This window comes from Cloeon dipterum, chromosome 2, assembly GCF_949628265.1.
Source record: "Cloeon dipterum chromosome 2, ieCloDipt1.1, whole genome shotgun sequence".
Taxonomy (NCBI): Eukaryota; Metazoa; Arthropoda; class Insecta; order Ephemeroptera; family Baetidae; genus Cloeon; species Cloeon dipterum.
Genome location: NC_088787.1, coordinates 19221678 through 19239568, shown reverse-complemented (window position 1 = coordinate 19239568; position 17891 = coordinate 19221678). Strand labels below are relative to the sequence as shown.

The window sequence follows — 17891 nt, the reverse complement described above, 5'->3', positions numbered from 1 at the left end:
CAAGTCAGCTGGTGCGAGCGTGAGCGCGGGGCGGGCAGAGAAGCGATGCAAACAAAGCAGAGCGCGCAGCAACGTGATTGGCTCTAAGGAGATCACATGACAACTAGAATTTCGGGAACGACAGTCATACACATGGCAGGAGCGACTCTGTATATCCGCGCGGGAATTCGTGGTCCTTTTATGTTTAAGAAATTGTAAAAATCTAAATTTTATCCTTAAGATGGAACAGGAATTTTCTAACAAAATTTTACTTTATTGAAAAAGCCTCTATGCTACGGTGCTACTTCTTAATGAACGGTTAAGTGTAATCTATCATAGAAATTCACAAAATGAATTATTGTCGTTGTTAGTCTCGCAATTAAAAAATTGCTTGTTTCTCCGAAACTTACAATCAAGTAGACATTTTTCAACCTGTTAAATACCCTGTTATCATACCATTTAATGAATTTTGATTTAGTGAGCAATAGATAAGCATTTAATTAACATAATAATACGATGAAGGTTAGGCGACTTTGAAAGGCATTTAATAGAGTAATATAGGAACATCAGATTCTTTATTTTTATAAGTATGCTTACATACATTTGACTGTAAAACTTGACGTTTAAAGAAAACGCAAATAAGGCACATGTTTTCCTGTTTGTATCAAAAAAATAAATTAAACAATAGAGCTTCTCATCCTGGTCCCGGCAAAATTGCGTAACTTTCAACAACCAAACGCGAATTTCCTTGTTGCAAGAAAAGGTCAACAATCAATTCGACAATAAAAATGAATTTTGGGTGTTTGTTGAACGTTGCGCAATTTTATCGGGACCAAGACGTTCTATAGCTTTCAAACTAGCAGGGCATAAGGAAGGTTAAGTTCATAATCATGATTTAACACTACAAAAAAACTTTGGGCGCCTGAGATACTGAAATTTATCTGTTTCCTCGTAAACTGCAGTCAAGTTGGATCTAGTAAACTCTTAAACGTAAGTGGCATCTCCATCCATTGGTGACTGTTTGCAGTTGAAGTTCCGCACTGAGCAACTTTTGCACTGTATTTTGAAAAATTAAAAAAATTAATTTCTCATTGCTAATTACAGTGCTTCCATAACAAAATCAAATTAATTTTATCTTCCGCACGATCAAAAAATTAGAGGATCAATGTCCTGTCACTCTACACTACCTGATTGTGAGAAGTACTCTTAAGGGAAGTGCCGAGCTCCTCAATGATTTCTGAGAAGAGGCTGGAGTTGACATTCTTCCCAATCTGGCGCAGGACAAACCAGTCAGCCACATCCAGCTTGGAAACCAACTGTTAAATTTACTCATTAATTAAAATTTCATAGATTCAGTAATTCTCAGCCTCACCTCTGCTATGCTTTTGCTGTGTCCAGGGTGGCAGTGCATTTGAAGCATTGTGGTCCTCATCGGCCTGCAGAAGAGCGTCATCACGCTGAGAAGCAGACTGACAGAGGTGAAGATCGCCAGCAAGCTGAACCACACCCACAAGACAGTGTACATCTTCTCATTGATCAGGTTGAAGGGCAGCACGCAGAGGAAGTCTCTGCTTTCCTCTCTGCCTGACGGGCCCACCTTGGGGACCAAGCATTTGGACATGGTGGGGAAGATGAAGGCCATCCTGTCTGACCTTTGAAGAGGATTCGACCCCAAGACCTAAAATTTCGGACAGATTAAAATAAATGTTTCAATATTAAACATTTTCAGATTCAGTTTTTTATTATAATATCTAGGTAACCTCAGTTAATACGTTGTGGCTTGCAAACGGGTTTTAATAACTTTAAAAATATTTTTTGTGGATTTTAATTTATTTATTTATACCTTGAAAAAGTCAAATCCAATTGTAAAAAGGTCGCCAACCATCAGATTGATGAAGTAGAGTTGGATGAAGACCACACACACATTGAGACAGTTGCAGACAGCAAAGCGAAAGAGATACAAACGCTGCAGACCCAGGCCCTTGATGAGGAACTGCTTAATTTGAGCTTTGCGCTGCGCCAACTCCTCCAAGGGGATGCAAGCAGACTGGAGGCCAAGGGTGAGAGACTTGATGCGGCCACCCTCCCAGACCTTCCACAGGAAGGCAGGCAGGTAGGTCAAGGCTGCCTGCGCGATCAGGGTCAGCGTCACCCACTGGTAGTAGTCATGTTTGATCTCGCTGCCGTTGCTGTAGCCTACGTTGATGTGCTTTTGAATGTGAGCCTGAAGAGGTAGAACGATGGAGGATGTTAAAGGTCTATCAATAGATAGAAATGTTTCTTCTTCTTCATTATTTGAAAGCATTTTGCCGAATGCATCAACAAATCCTTGATAAAAAAACACAGTAAAATTTAGATCAAAAATGCCATTTCTGTATAGGAATTCTGGCACAAATAAAAATATAAAGATTCAAAAATGAAGGGGGAAAAATTTGAAACTTTTGAGAAAGTGAAAATTTCAACTGACAGATTTCGCAAACAGGCATGATGATGTTTGAATGTCTTTTAACGTCTAGAATGTCTGCTCATCTAATTTTAACTAAAAATCGAAACTTTGGCATTAATATGCATAATATATAAATTAAGTAAGAGACTGCATGATTATCTAAAACAATACAAAACATAATTATAATACTTACATCTGCATTTTTGATGGAGTAAGTGGAGTGCACGTAGCAGTAGATATTGGCAAACTGCTTGAGTTCTTTGTCTCCATAGCAGTCAATCGGCGTCTTAAAGAAGGTGGTCCCTGCTTGGACGAGGAAGCAGAAGATGAGGATACCAAGAGTGACCACGCGGTTCAGGAAGAGGCTGTGGTTGTCGATGGTCACAGCCTGCCGTCTGTACACGTTGGTCAAATCGGCCAAGAACTTCAGCATTTTTCTAGCAGGTATAAATATAATATATGGATTAGATATTTAAAAAAAAATGACTAAGCGGAAGAAAATTTGAGCAGTCAATGTAGATATTTTGAGGCACATGCAATTTGCATAGCTTTTTCCCAATGGCTTGGAGGATGTCAGCGACGCGGGGCAGGGAGGATGAATTGAAATGTGGCCCAATTGGTGAAATATTTCGATTATATAATTATGAATACATTTATATATAATACATAAATTATATAATTTTATTTGTGCTCACTGAAAAAAAATGCATACACTCAATAAATCATTATGCAGACACACCAGTCACCTGTTGTATTAAATTGGTTTGACAGGCCCTCCAGTTTTGCAGTTTTCTTACCTGATTGAATTCTACTTTGTTTGTTGATGACCTGAGTTCTCGTCTAACAACTAACTTGAGTTTTACACTGCTGATAGAATTGGAATCCACTAGGTCTGCATCTGCCTACTCTCTTTTTTAAGCATAATCGACAAAAATTGTACATAAATTAATTAAGTGAGGCTACAGGGCAACAGCATTTTTACCGATGAACGTACCATTAAGATAGAGGAGCGAAGAGACAGGATTCAGGAGACAAAGTCTGCAAATTATGCAGCAGCGACTTAAAAGCTCTGCCCGATGTAAACATTTCCTCCAAACTCATTTCATTGTTTTCTTCATTCGTTGATTCACGTTCATTCTTGTTGCGATCGCTATCGACCAATGGCAAGCGAGCAGTCTAAATTCCTAATTTCGCACTGGATTACTACCCTGACAAATAATGCTATGGTGGCTATAAGAAAAACGTGTAATTATAATTATGTAATGTGCATTGAGCTGCACAAAAGTGATAAGAAAAAACACGAAATACTAAGCGGAATAATACATTAATTATATATTGAAGCAACTTCAATAGAAGGTTATCTGAGGATAATAGACTGGAATTCGCTGTGAAAATCGATAATGATTTCTAACCATTTAATTTAGCTCCGCGATGGTGTCATAAATTTAGGGAGTACGTGCGATTTTGAATAGTAAATTTTTTAAATAAAACTTAACTGCGGATTTTTTCGTTTTTTCAACTATGCAGCCAAATACTTTATATTGCTGGTACTGTTACAATGAAAGTCCTGGGGGGGGGGGGGGGGCTAACAACCCGAAATACACGTAATTTCCGATAGAGGAATAGAGAGCTATCAATAAATTTAGCCCTCTTAAAGTAAATTTGTGAAAATTCTTTTTTACCTTTTCTTGAAACGCTACCAGAAAACTAGGAAAGAGTTAAAAATTTCCCAGTAGGTTGCGCCGTTAAATTTTTGAGAAAATCGGCCCAAAAATTTGCATGCTAGGCTACATGCTAATCACGTGGCGAGTACTCTCTCTCTCTCTCTCTCTCTCTCTCTCTCTCTCTCTCTCTCTCTCTCTCTCTCTCTCTCTTGAAATCATATGGTTTATTTTGCCAGAAGGGAAATTTTGCTCTTAATTCGCACACCATTGGATAGATCACGACGAGAGGGATCGAAATCAAGTTAAAAAATGAATGGCAAAAACCGTTTAGTTTTTCGAGTAATTTGGCAAAATCTGAAATTTAACTGTTATACTCGGCCCTGATTTCATTATGGCACATTTTAGAGACAAACTTTGCTGAACTTCAGAAACATTTAACACAATGAACCACTTCTTGCTATAAAGCCAACAAAGGAAAATTAAAGAGGGGAACCTGGACGGGATTTTGATCCCATCCCTGTCCCATTTTTCTCGTTATTTATATTACTGACATTAACCTCCGTTTTTCATTGGATTATTTTGAAAGCATTAATAAGCAAAATCGTACACATAAAAATATATAGTAAATTCAGTTCTCTAAGAGCCAATTTCCGCAATTTCCTATTGGATCATCAGTTAAAAGAAAATTTTCGCGATAAAAATTGTCGGATTTGTTTTTTTTTGGGGGGGGGGGGAGGAATGAGTGGGCCGCGTTTGTCGGGTGGGCTGCCGAAATCAGTAATGCCCCGGTGGAACATTTTACGCCAGTCCGGGCCTGCTGCCATTGCTGTCGATAAAACTGTCCCTCATCCCGCTGCAAATTGTCCCTGTCCCGTTACGTCCCTGCTGTCCCGAAACACAAAATTATTACAGGGAATCCCGTAATCCCTGTCCCTCAAAGCAAAATGTTCTTGATTATTGGCCTGTAATGCTCTACTTGACTGAGCAAAGATTGAATTTATTAATGGTCATTTTGAAATTTTTCTTAAGAAGAAAATGAGCGACTCTAATTAACAGCCAAATTAGGATTTTTCTGTAATTAATTGGCACAATATATGCTTCACCGCTCTATGGATTAAATCTCTACTAAAAGCAAAAAGTGAATGCGCGACGGTTAAAATGAAATGATAATTTTAAAAAAGTATTAAGGATGAAAAACACTTTTTTCTGCTCTCCTACTCCGACTGACAATGAGAGCCGTCGGGCTAATTATATTATAAAAACTGGATTGAAGACCATGCTAATACGCATCTGATGCGCCCTTGACGAAGATCAGCCTGGAGGCGGGCGGTGTGACCCTGACCTAGGTCATTTGAAGGTAAACAACGCGACAGGTAGGCCTGGAGATGGAGAGTGGGCTAGCAACTGGCAAGGCGAGAGGCGCGAGGAAACTTCGCTTTGAAACCATTCCGTTCCGAGTCACGCTCCATCGCGCACACACAGTCTGCAAATATGGCACTCCGATTGTAAGTTGTCCATTAATAATCGTCGTCACATGTGATTCAATTATTTTGATTTGTATCTACCACCTCTTCTTTCGTAAACGAGTTGGCGAACTGAAGGATTAAGTATTGTGTCATGGGAAAAATCCTAGCAATTTAAAACTAAGAATCTTATTTAACGATTGATATTAAAAAACTTAATTAGAGTAATGAGAGATAAGAAGAATTAGTTATAAAGTTCTTTTTTAATATTTATTTTAAGTTATTTTTTTAGCTTAGCGAAGAAATTAGTTACGTAATCTATTTAAAAAAATAATAATTTCAGTGTGATTTTGGCCTCTCTGGCCACCTGCATTGCTGGGCAAGCCCCCCACGACGTTGGCCACTATGTGCTTAACCACCCCTCTGGCATGCAAGCGGTCGTGGTAAGTAATTTTCCAGAAAAATCTTTAATAAATTTGCGGCACCGAGAAAAGGTATTATTTTTTACAAAATCTTATATCAAAAAATAAATTATAATGTGATGCACCCCATCTGTATTTTTTTCTGATCACACTGAATCAGCACCACCACGTTGAACCGGTGCAGTACGTATACCCTGTGAACACGCCTCAGCACATGGCGGCCATGTCGACCGCGTCGGCCAGCTGCACCCTTGCTCCCAGCTCCGCGGAGGGCTTGGTGCGTGGGCTGATCACCCTGCACCAGCACCACCCCGGCGCCACCGTCCTCGTCTCCGGCACCGTCGAAGGCCTCATCCCCGGACTGCACGGCTTCCACTTGCACAGGGACGGCAACACCAGCGACGGATGCAAGGCCGCCGGACCTCACTTCAACCCAGCAGCCAATGTGAGTAAAATTGTTGAAATTAAAAATAAAGAAGAAATAATTTAAAGAAAATGCATAGCAAGAATGGACAGCTAAAATGACAGCAAATAAATGAAGTTTTCATTAAAATTTAAGATCTGTACAGTAAATTTAAAAAAATTAAATCTTTTCTTGAATTTTCTAGAGTTAAAAAGCATGGTTTGGTGTGCAATAAGAGAACTTCAAATCAATCTATTTGCCAACTTAAGCATAAAGTGTTAATTGTGAATTCGTAGTCAGCAAAAATCATTTTGAGGACGATTCTCAAATTAATTTATTTTGAAGTTTCGCTATTATCTGGTAAATCAGCAGATCAAATAATTGTTTGGAGGCCGCATGTCAATTGCATAATGGCATAAAATTAAATGTTTGGTCTTCGGATGAAGAGCAGCTCTAAACTTAACGCTAATTGACATTTGAAGGCCACCCACGGCTCCCCTTCCGACGAGGTCCGCCACGCCGGCGACTTCGGCAACATTGAGGCCGACATCAGCGGGCAGGCGGTCGTGAATTTCGCCTCTCGGGGCATTTCGCTCACCCCCGGCGCCGAAGATTCCGTGGTGGGACGCGCCTTCGTCGTTCACGCCAAGGCCGACGACCTGGGCAAGGGCAGAGACGCCGAGAGCCTCAAGACGGGCAACGCCGGCGCCCGCGTCGCCTGCTGCATCGTCACTCCTCAGCAATAAATCTCCTGATTCGCTTATTTATTCAATTTGTATTTATTGTATGTAAATAAAGAGAATTTACAATTGCATACTCGTCGATTTGTTAGTTGCATGAAATCATCGCACACACGCGGACGCCACAGGCCGATGGACACGCGACCTTGCCAGGATGAAAGTGAAAGTTTTGATTATAAATTAGACACGCGCGTGCAATGTAGGAAGATTACGTTAGACTGGCCGAGTCCATCCTGTTGCGTCCGTTTTGTGAACGGCTCCTTTTCCTGATTCGCGGCATTCACGCTGTTTTACTCCTTTTGTCCATGCACAAATTATTTTCGCAAAGAACAACTTCCTTCCTAACACTGGCATTCAAGTCTCCGCACTTTAGAGTGCTTCCTATACATATGCAGCTCAATGTTCGCTTTAAAGAAAATCAAAAATTAAGAGTTAGTATCCAGGTTTATATTTCCAGGACAATGATAGAAACGGATTATATATGTTTAACTCACTATTTATGACAGATTTCGAAAATTTGTTGGTAGATGATGCCATTAATGAAGGCAGAAGCACACAGCAGGGTGTCATAATGTTTTGATTGAAATTAAATACATATTCCTCGATATTTCCTCATTTCTACAGAAATTGTTGAAGAGGCATTTAATTTTAACCGAAAAAGGAAACATAAAAAGAAAATAATGCTCACGGAGGTAATTTTATGAAATATAAAAAAGTTTCACAGTAGGTCCCCTATGATTTTATTTAATATTTTTTTAGATTTTTTACAAGATTGGTAATGAAAAGAATGAATTCACACATGTCATTGGGACAACTTTAGAGCACATATTTTGAAAATTCCACAATCTCCGCTCTTCTTAATACGAAAATCGAAAATTAACAGTAGAGTAGTTCTTTGACCTTGACATTAGATATCAAATTTGCTATAGGTTCCATTTGGCTCGGCGAATACTCGTGGAGCTGAGAGGTCTTATTGTTTTTCAACATTGTTCCTTAAAACCAGTAAAAAGGAAAATTTTGTAGATTCAATCTTCTAATAAAGAGTAATTTCTGGAGTGAATTTCATTGAGTTTACTTGACCTCTTGCTAGTTTTGTAAAAAAAAACAAAAGATGTTTTATGCAGTTCCTTCTGCACTGTTGAAAAAGGCTTAAACCGATAATACTCAAGTCATAGTCTGACAAAAATACCCAATTTTAGCTAAAAAATATGAGCCTTCTCAATTTCCGTAATTTTGTACAGCAATTTACCAAAACAAATCATCAGAGGGAATCCCCAAAACCGACCAACACAAACCTTGAAACACAAAAACCCGCACAGACATCTCAACGGGTGGCGCAAATATTATTTCAGAATTAACACAATGGCCATTATTATCTCGATCTGAATCTATGCATATCGTCCACGATTTCAAAGGAGCACCTTCACCTTGGCCTGCTTCCAACGAAAAATCTATCACACTGTGTCCTCAAATATGCATCACTTTTGATTTATGGAGTTCTGGTGCAATGAACCCGCGTCAAGTGGGAGTGAAAGTGAAATGCACACTCAATTTATTAGCATTATAATGCAGTTTAATACAGCGACCGAGTAACTGGCATGTGAATGAAAAAATTCTCTCCGTGAGTGGATATAATGCAGGGCAGTACCTCTCGTTGCATAATCACGAGCGAGGCAGGATTTCCTAAGGTCGCGCGCACAAAAATAATATGCATATGCACGCGCTGCTGTATTGCGGCTGCAGCAGTAAAAGTGCGTGTTTCCCCGGGGAATTAACTGAATTGGCAAATTGTTATTTTCATTCTGGCGCCCACGGAGCGCCGAAGACAATGGTAGCTGCGGTACCCCTTCCCTCGCGTAGCCCGCGTGTCCACTGCACCGCGACCTCTTATAGTCTCTATGTCTACGCTCGAGTTTCATTATTCCAACTTGGACGTTCGGCGCAGTTGCACACAGTTCTACTCGCCTTCTACCCCAGCATTGACTGACGCTCGATGGCAGGTGAGTCGGGTTGCCTTTGCTCTAGTTTCTAAGTTGTCACACCTTGTAAATGCAATTATGGTATTTAATTTCGATAGTATCATTTTCGCAATCAAGTTGTCGTTTTTTTATTATTTATATAATACAAGACTGACTATCAATTTTTTGTTGTGGTGTGGACGAGAGTAAAATTATTTCAATCTTTTAATGAACTGATCGATGTATCACAACTCAAGTAAAAATATTTTTTATTCTATTATTTAGGAATAAGTTGATTTTTGTAGGGCTTTAAGTTTAAGAATTTTAGGAATATTCAATTGGTTATCGATTTCAAACCGTCTCTGAAATTAAAATTTTTGTTTCTTCAAATTAAAATTTATGTTTATATTTCAGTTCTATAATAAAAATTTAAAGATTAATCCATTCAAAATTTCATTTTTAAGAGAAAAAGTCATATAATTAATTCAACACGTTAAATTATTAAATTTTTCCTCTGCAATTGAGCACGCACTCGTTGCAAATGAAAGCCTTGAGTCGAATACACGTTCATGGGTTTGGTAATTAGCGCGAAGACCGCTGTAGACCATCAAAACTCCTTTTTTGCAAGATTTATTTTGACAATTCAAATTCCACGAACACGGACTACGTGCTACAAGAAAGACACGACCCTGATCTACTTTTTCTGTTTCCAATCTCGTCGTGTCTGCATGCCTACATCGGCAAATCACTTGCAGTGTGTGGGTGCTTCTCCAAGGTGTCTAGTAAAAAGCAAAAGTGACAACTTATTTATTGAGCCTTTCTGTCCCACTCAATCTGTCGACCTTTACGCTATTGGCATTGGGAGCCGGACGCTGCATCCTTTTTCCAGGCCATTGTGACTCTATTTAAAGTGTGAATGCCAAATGCATTCAATTCGATTCGGCTCAAATTGCTACCTGATGTGTTAAAGGTTGAATTCTTTTTATCTCAAAGTGATAAAAAAGAGGAAGCGGAAACTGAGCAAGAGTTTTTGTTTTAATTTCTGTTAATTTATTCACCAAACAGAGCAAAGTTTAGAATCACCACACGATGCTTGAAAAATTGGAGAAACGATACACACAAAATTTAATTTAGAAAATTACAAATGGTTCAACGAGCTGCGAATGTTTTTTAATGGGATGGGTGGCTTTTAGTGAACTGGAAAAATCATCTCGCACACTTTCTCGAATTAGCAGGACTTTAATTTTGAAACAAAATCCACATTGAAAAGTTATCTGCCGTGGTTCTCGAATCACCGGCTGTTGAAACAATATTATAATTATTGCTTTCTTTTTTGTTTACTTTTAGCCGCTCATCCTGATCATTGATTAGAGTTTACTGCACTGTTTATTGTGAAAATTCCTGCTCAAATTGATAGCTTGAATTTTAAAAAGGAGCTGCGCTGAATACAATACTAAAAGTAACGCCTTGAACAGTGATGGAAGCTGTGCCGCAACACAGCTCTTCATTGCGTGTGGCATAAGATTCCAGTTTGCTTGACGATCCGAGTTTCATTCTCAAGAAAAAAATTACTGGCCCTAATTTTCATTGCTTTAAAATGCTTAATTTAAATTTTGCGGTTGTTTGCTTAAATTATTGAATAAATAATATAAAATTTTTTTATTCATATATATTTTGAAAACGAGGCTCTCTGTCTAAATTCGTTGTGGCAGATTTGTGTGTTCACAAGAGACGTTTGCCATGCGGCTTCCATTTTTTTTATTTGTAAAAACAAACAACTGCGATGAATGGATGGATTTGTATGAATTGGTGATTTACCTATTGCATTTTCCCATTATTCAAACGGTGATCAGAATAATAAAACTGTACATGCAGCCGCCAATATGAAATTGTGAACTCTTAACTGTTTAATATTTTTTGATAAATTATCTGTTGTAAACTTTCCAATTAAAAAATTATTCATTCACAATTTCAATTAATGTGTTTCAGCGTGGTGGTTTCTCATTGGCTTGGCAGCCGCATGTCAGGCGGCCGATCGCGGCGATTGGGTTTGGGGGGACAACCGGCGCTCCAGCCGCATCATCGACGGCCCCGGCACCTTGTCCCTGAACGAAGGTGGCTCTTACGGCATCAGCGGAGGCAAACGCCAAGGAATTTACAACGACAGGCCAGGAGCTGAGTTTGACAGGTACGCTGACGGACCGTTTGGCGGTCCTGGAGGATTCGGCCGGCCCCCCGTCAACGGACCGCAAGGATTCGCTGTTGAGCCGCCTATTGGTGCCCCTGGCGGCGCCTTTCCACCCGGCCCACCACCCCCTGGAGCTGGATTCCAAGTGAGAAATTAATAATTTAATCAAAATTGCTTAAAATCTTTCAAACGTAGTATTTCCAGAATGTTATTATTTTACATTTTTTATAGTGGAAGGTTGAACAAATTGCTGTGGGTAAATAATTTTTTTAGTTTCAATTCAGTAATGTATGTAATCTTCCCCTAATTTGTTACATAGATTTCGAGTAAAACCTGAATTATTACATTGCTGATTATCTTAAGTGTTATTTTTCTATATAAGACTGTAAATTTTAATAATAAATATCAATAGAATGGACGCCCCCACGTTGGAAAAGTTCCCCCATATGAAGACCCCTACCTGAAGGAACCTGGCCTGCACACCGGCGGCTACGACACCTGCAAGTGCACCCTGAGCTTCAACTGCAACTCTCCAGGAATCAAATTCGTAAATACAATTTAAAATCAATAATTCAAACTAAAACAATTCGGAAACAGGGTGTTTGCGATGAAGGAAAGCAGTACTGCTGCTACAACTCGCACATCGCGGGCTCCAACCGCCGGCCGCACCACATCGGCGGCGCCTACCAGCCAACGCCGGCCGTTCTCGCTGGACCCGGTGGCCCTCGCGACTTCCCTCCCGGTGCCCCCGTGCCCCCTCCCCACCACAGACCCGGTCCTGGCGGTCCGGCGCCGCACGCTGGGGTTCACGGCCCCTCGAGACCGCCCGTGCCTGATGTGCTGGTCGGCCCTGGAGGACCGTACGACTTCCCCTCGAGGCCGCCCTTTGGAGGGCCCGTCCCCTACTCAGCCGCGAAAACCAAAGACTTTTAAATTTATTTAAAATAACACTGATCTGATTAAGTTATTTAAATGAAGCCGCAGGGTAAATTCTCTTATTTATTCACGAATGTTGTAAATTGTAAGCAAGGTGACAATATTAAACAACAGATATATTAACTGATATTGCACATAGCATAATTTATTTAAAATACAAGAGTTAATATGACACATAATTTATCCACCCGTTTTAACATTTCTCCTATCCTACTTTTGCTTCAAAGCTGAACGCAGTTTCATTGCTGGGAATCGAGGGTTCTTATCAGCGACTTCAGAGTTGGGATTTTGTGCGATAATGCTGGCCAGAATACTAAATAACGCATCTTTGTTTTGATCAAAGGAGAGTCTTGCATTGTCCAGATATCCCTGCTCCGTCAGCAAAATGGTCTGAATTTCCTTTGCCATTCTTTCAATAGCTTCTACCAAAGGATCAGTCTATAAAACATCATTTGTTAGCTAAAATTTGAAGTTGAAGAACGGAATTTACTCACGATTCCTTCCAGTTCCCTTTGAAGCAGGAGGACCAAATTATTAGTCCCGAGGATGATATTTTCCCTGCCGAGATCATACGCCAAATTGAAGCTGTCCACGTAGGACTCCAGCAAAAGCTGGCTGCTGCTTAGTGCGCCGTAGTTGGTGGTTGCCAAATTATCCTGGACCGCTGTCAAGGCAGTGCGAACTTTCCCGATTGCTTCATTAAGACGTAGAACGTTTGCGACAATCGTACTTCCCGTTTTATCCATCTCCGCAATAACTCTCTCGGCGTCTTCTGAGAAAAGCTACATGGAGAGAAAAGTTGTTTTAATCACATGAACTTTAAAGATGTTGGAAGAAAAATGTTCACCAATTGTCTTATCAAAGTTTGAATATCCAGGAATAATTCTTTGGCGGTGAATTCAAGCTCAAGCTCCAGCATGCTTATTCTTGCGGAAAGGATGTCAATGTCGTAGGATGTTTTTGTACTAAGGTAAATGGCTTGATTTACATCCTCCTCCAAAGTATGCAGTGATGATTTATCCTAAATTTGATTTAAAAAATCGAATAATTTTTGTAACTATGATAGGGTTACTACCGGTTTCGCACTGCATGCAGCAACAGTGAGGCAAAATATAGTCGCAATGGTTAAACGCATTTTCGCAATGGAAAGTGATATCCTCGCGAAGCCAAAATCTGGACTGGCTGCTTTTTGTTGCTATAGAGTCTTAAATTCCTCTCGAAAATCTCTAAACGATTGACAAACATCTTTGATAAGAAACACAAAAGACGGAATCTTTCATCATAAAAGCGTAATTCAGAAGATATGATGCAGTCGACCAAATCATCAAATTGAAAACATATCAAATGTTTGGCCAGCCAGCAAACCTTTAGTCACGTGGTCAGTCACCACAGCCACCGGGAATTTGGCTAAGCTGCGCCAGCCACCAGTCAAAAAGTGGGAAAAAGTGATGGAGAAAATAAAATTGGCCTCCGACCTTTTTGGGCCGTTAAGCACTATCAAACTTCGCATGAAAAATTTTCGCAGCCGCCGGGCAAAATTTTGGCTAAAAATGAGCTAGACCAACTAGCCGCCTCAAAACTACGTAGTATCTTTTTTTAAATATTTAAGACATATTTTTTAAGTGCTGTGAAAAAACAAAAAAGATTTTACACAAACTGAATTTGTTTTCGTTATAATGTCAAGTTTTTATTTATCTCTTGATCAGCCTATTTAAATGAATCTGAAGTTTTATTATGACATATCTCTGCGATAAAAGTCTGGTCTGAGAGCAAATGACGCTGAAAAGCAGGTTGAGTGCTTGAAGAGGCCACCTACCGGAGAGCAGCCACATTTTCACTATCTCCTCTGCGCTATTTTATTTCACCTTTTAACGAAGTAAGAGCATGCAGATAATGCGAAAAATTGCCTCTACAATATATCTTAAATAAAATTACGTTGTCATTCAATTTGTCTTCAAGGCCTGATCATGCATTCCTCACATTTTGCTCGTTCCAAATCGAATCAAAAGGTTCGTTCCTCGCATATTTGCATCTGCAGACTCACAAAGGAAGACAAATGGCAGGCAAGATCATGAAAGAAACACATTTTTCAGCTCGATCAGAGTGGACGTTCGCCGCACCTTTTTCCTCCGCTGCCCATTACAAGCGTCCATCTCTGCCTCCCTCCACCGAAACACACGGCGCTCTTACCGTTTGAATATTGCCATCTACCTCTGCGGCTGGGGTCACATTCTATATAAAGCATAAATTAGTCAGCGATATCTAATAAGTCAATGTCATGAAGACTGTGCAAGAGCGCCTTAGAGAGAGAGTGTGTATTAAAAGAAGATGCACACGCATTGTTCCAGCCTCTATATAACCTGCGGGTTAGAAAATATTTTGACCATAGCCGCGTCCAAAACGGCGCCAAGTTGTTATTTAATAATCGTGGCCAATATGGTGTGTTCCAGCAACATCTGTGTAGTAGCGGCGCGCTCTCCAGTTTTCCTCAAAGGCAACCTCGGGTTCGGCACAGAGTTATTTAAATGAGACACTTTTATGCCGCAAAAGGCCGTGAAGGGGGAAATGAACTTGAGTGCGGCCTGAACGGTAATTATTGGACGGGAAAATGCTTCCGTTTAAATAGTAATGGAAATTTGCAAAACCATCTCTTTATTTATTTTTGTATTTTAAATCTAAATTAATGTGAACACGAACTCAGCGTAAAATCAACGTGATATCTAACAAGAAGAAATATATGCAAAATCTCCTTGTTAAATTCATTTCCTTCTTTGAAGATATCGTAAAAGTTGCTAGTTTTCTTTGTACTTCCTTTCCTCTTTGAAATCAAACTTAAATTCTATCTAGATTCAAATTGAATTATTTTCCAAGTGTATACATGGAAAAATTTAAAACAAGACTGCCAAAACAATTTTTCTAATGTCTACAAATCTGAGTATGACCCACGCTGGGTATGTTGATTTTTTTTGCTCTTTTTTCATTTAATATATTTTACGTTTTTCTTTTTCTTTTGAAATATAAACACTATATACACCCTGTTGACATGGGTCCTCAGATATCAACAAAATTTACTGGAGGTGTGTATAATATTGGGCCAAAAGTCCTAAAATTGTCTATTATAAATGTGTGGTTTTTTGAAAGGAGATTTTTTTAATAGCTTTTTGACTAGATTTAAGAAGATCAAAAATTGGATAAAAAATGTTCTACATTATAGACGCAAAATTTGCCCTGGTGATCACTTTGTAGATCAAAGGTTAATGCCACAAAAATTCGATTTTTTAAATAAATCTGGCATCTCTACCCAAAAAATAAAATTTTTATAATCGAAATAGCCAAAAAGTGGCTCATTTGCGTGGCAACAATAACATATCAAAAATTCGTTTTATGTGTTTACTCTAATATTGAACGATTTAAGGTCAAAATTAAAACAAACACGCATCGTGAAACTCGAGATTCGAGATTTTACGGCGATTTTTGTGTAGATTTTGATCGGCTTCTTTGACCTAAATATTTGATTGAAAATAATCAACTCTTACTCTTTGAGGTCATTGACTCGCTGAGACCTTCCCCCTGTCCCCTGGAGCCGAAATTTTTGATCTTAATAAACTAAGTTAGTGTCATATGTGGGCCTTTTTTGTATCGTTTAATATGTCTTTCACATCGAAAAACCTTATCTCCCTACCTCTGTTCGTAATACCAATGGAAAACCATCCCCCTATTTTGATGACCTTTGAAGACGGTTTATTAACTAATGGTAATTGCCATAAAATCAGTCACTTCTTAAGAGATTAAAAATGAAGCTCATTCTTATTCAGCGGTGCATTAACTCGTCGTCTCACTGGGATCATCACTTTCTCAGTGTGAAGGACGAAATATTAATTTCAATTAGAATTGATTGAGAAAATAATCAAATCACGTGTATACCTATGTCAGGATCTAAATTGGGTATTAACAAAAGACGTCAGCAAACCCTATCCAACAGTGATGCTTGCGTGATATAAAAATGCTTTTCATCAGATGATCAATTAGAGTAACAAAAAATTTACTGCCGTCTCCCGCTGCATTATTCAATTTTAATAAAAAGAGAAAAAACAACGCGCCGGCGGCCAACCCTATTGAAAACGAAAGCCGAGTGTGTCCGCACTCTCTTTAGATCAAGGTGGCGTTTTACATCTCAGCACACTTAATTATTTCTGGTGAAAAGGCCTCGATCGCCGCAGACGATCTTGATGGGCAAAAAGCGGCGGCCTGGCCAATTGTGATGAGAGCTTCAGTCGGCGAGTCGCGCGCGGTTTTTGCCTCAGTTTGTATCAAATGTCTGTCACAAGGGCTTTTCAAACCAGTTCCATTGTTTGCTGTTTCGTGTATCTGCGTGTGTGCAAAATAAATACACGCGAGTAAGGCGGTGGCGGCGGCTGAGGACAAAAAGCGATGGAGCGCCGTCCGAAGCCGCTTTGCTGCTGGAAAAATCGCTACTTGAAACGTTTTACGGATAAACGCTTGAAATTAGACTGCGATTTTCCATTTTTAACGAACAAAAATGAAAATTTAAACTTTTCTCAATGTGCAAATTTATTACTCTTTAAAATAATATTTTTTATTTTTTTAATAAATTTAAAACATCTATTTACAATTTTTAAATATTAAACAAAATAATATTTTATAGTAAGTTAAAAATATCGCTATATAATCGATTATATGAAACTTTAAAGTGTTGAGATAATTGCAAATAAATAATTTTTACTAATATATAAATTTATCATCAATCCATACCTAATTTTCACGCAATTACTCAATGGTAAGTCGAATTGTTGGCTCATATACCTATGAAATTTAATAATTAAAGTCACATTAAGGATTGTTTGAGAGAATTTGTAAAACTTTAAACAAAGCAGCCCTTATTGAGTCATGATTTTTTTTTCATTTTGTCCGATTGTGACTTGTTGACACCGCACATCTCTGCTTGAGGCCAGTGTGTTGAAAACGAGAAGCACAGATTTAATACACGCACGGCCGGGTAATGATGATGATAATACACACACACAGACCATGCGGACGAGCCTTTTACGGAATTGTCCGCGCTCCAGAGGCAGCAGACGCGACGGCAAAAACCATCTCCGAGCAAATAAATACCTTTCTTTCCTCGCTATTGTCGCCGACTCCGCCGCCGCCGCCGCTTTTGCACGCACCGCGACCTTGTTTCGCGTGTAGCTTGAAAATTCTGCTCTCTGCCCTCGCATCTGCACCGGAAAGCCTTTTATTAATTTGCCAGTTTGTTGCAGTCCAGGCTGGATATTTTTTTCGCAATTATGCCGACAAGGTACTTTACTCCTCGCTGCCGGTTAAAAGCAGATTATATTCAATATCAGGTTCTTATTTATTGAGCGCTCTAATTGCAACTGCAGCACAGCAGCCGTGCAACCTTTTTCTCATTTTCTTTTCTAAGAACCGATTTGCGAACCGCATTCCTTCTTTCTTTACGAATGGAAAGCTTTGCTTTGCATATAATACAGCGTATTTATATCAAGTGCAATTTTTTGTACTAAAAGTTTAGCATGTGCCGCTCAATTGGTGACGTTTCGATGAGCAAAAAATGCGGATCGGCATACGTCATATGTCATATTTTATCTCTACATGTCTCACTTCTAACTTGTGACGAGCACTTCCTCCTCACTCCATGCATCTGTGCTAA

General features: G+C 39.3%; 4 protein-coding genes and 1 long non-coding RNA gene across 5 annotated transcripts; 2 read left to right on the top strand and 3 right to left on the bottom strand.

The window, feature by feature from the left end:
* Positions 1-522: 522 nt before the first annotated feature.
* On the bottom strand, positions 523-3573 carry LOC135937043 (innexin inx2-like). Its single transcript, XM_065480109.1, has 7 exons — positions 3420-3573; positions 3223-3334; positions 2619-2862; positions 1823-2203; positions 1352-1657; positions 1167-1295; positions 523-1035 (listed from the first exon to the last, which is right to left on the bottom strand). The coding sequence occupies exons 3-7, from the start codon at positions 2856-2858 to the stop codon at positions 964-966; spliced, it is 1128 nt and encodes a 375-aa protein (XP_065336181.1). The 5' UTR covers positions 2859-2862; positions 3223-3334; positions 3420-3573; the 3' UTR covers positions 523-963.
* Positions 3574-5462: 1889 nt separating this feature from the next.
* LOC135936942 (superoxide dismutase [Cu-Zn]-like) lies at positions 5463-7191 on the top strand. The gene is made up of 4 exons (XM_065479960.1): positions 5463-5594; positions 5896-5995; positions 6135-6419; positions 6860-7191. The coding sequence occupies exons 1-4, from the start codon at positions 5581-5583 to the stop codon at positions 7121-7123; spliced, it is 663 nt and encodes a 220-aa protein (XP_065336032.1). The 5' UTR covers positions 5463-5580; the 3' UTR covers positions 7124-7191.
* LOC135936943 (uncharacterized) lies at positions 6627-7475 on the bottom strand. The gene is made up of 2 exons (XR_010574408.1): positions 7330-7475; positions 6627-7262 (listed from the first exon to the last, which is right to left on the bottom strand). It is a non-coding gene; the product is annotated as an uncharacterized LOC135936943 (long non-coding RNA).
* A 1469-nt stretch (positions 7476-8944) lies between these two features.
* On the top strand, positions 8945-12326 carry LOC135936802 (proline-rich proteoglycan 2-like). The gene is made up of 4 exons (XM_065479753.1): positions 8945-9117; positions 11065-11408; positions 11676-11810; positions 11861-12326. Exons 1-4 carry the CDS (start codon positions 9111-9113, stop codon positions 12194-12196), a joined length of 822 nt encoding a protein of 273 aa, XP_065335825.1. The 5' UTR covers positions 8945-9110; the 3' UTR covers positions 12197-12326.
* Positions 12327-12329: 3 nt separating this feature from the next.
* LOC135936803 (uncharacterized) lies at positions 12330-13525 on the bottom strand. The gene is made up of 4 exons (XM_065479754.1): positions 13275-13525; positions 13047-13220; positions 12694-12981; positions 12330-12637 (listed from the first exon to the last, which is right to left on the bottom strand). The coding sequence occupies exons 1-4, from the start codon at positions 13332-13334 to the stop codon at positions 12410-12412; spliced, it is 750 nt and encodes a 249-aa protein (XP_065335826.1). The 5' UTR covers positions 13335-13525; the 3' UTR covers positions 12330-12409.
* Between the last annotated feature and the right edge of the window lie 4366 nt (positions 13526-17891).

Bases quoted from the DNA above. Each gene is read 5' to 3' on its own strand.
- LOC135937043 (XM_065480109.1), bottom strand. From the start codon at position 2,858: ATGCTGAAGTTCTTGGCCGATTTGACCAACGTGTACAGACGGCAGGCT. The intron at 1,296-1,351 runs GTGAGGCTGAGA...TAAATTTAACAG, and splicing joins ACAGCAAAAGCATAGCAGAG to TTGGTTTCCAAGCTGGATGT. The intron at 1,036-1,166 runs GTAGTGTAGAGT...TTCAAAATACAG, and splicing joins AGAGTACTTCTCACAATCAG to TGCAAAAGTTGCTCAGTGCG.
- LOC135936942 (XM_065479960.1), top strand. The intron at 5,996-6,134 runs GTAAGTAATTTT...ACACTGAATCAG, and splicing joins CTGGCATGCAAGCGGTCGTG to CACCACCACGTTGAACCGGT. The intron at 6,420-6,859 runs GTGAGTAAAATT...TGACATTTGAAG, and splicing joins ACTTCAACCCAGCAGCCAAT to GCCACCCACGGCTCCCCTTC.
- LOC135936802 (XM_065479753.1), top strand. The intron at 11,409-11,675 runs GTGAGAAATTAA...AAATATCAATAG, and splicing joins CCCCTGGAGCTGGATTCCAA to AATGGACGCCCCCACGTTGG. The intron at 11,811-11,860 runs GTAAATACAATT...ATTCGGAAACAG, and splicing joins ACTCTCCAGGAATCAAATTC to GGTGTTTGCGATGAAGGAAA.
- LOC135936803 (XM_065479754.1), bottom strand. From the start codon at position 13,334: ATGCGTTTAACCATTGCGACTATATTTTGCCTCACTGTTGCTGCATGC. The intron at 13,221-13,274 runs GTAGTAACCCTA...AATCAAATTTAG, and splicing joins CTGCATGCAGTGCGAAACCG to GATAAATCATCACTGCATAC. The intron at 12,638-12,693 runs GTGAGTAAATTC...GATGTTTTATAG, and splicing joins AAAGGGAACTGGAAGGAATC to ACTGATCCTTTGGTAGAAGC.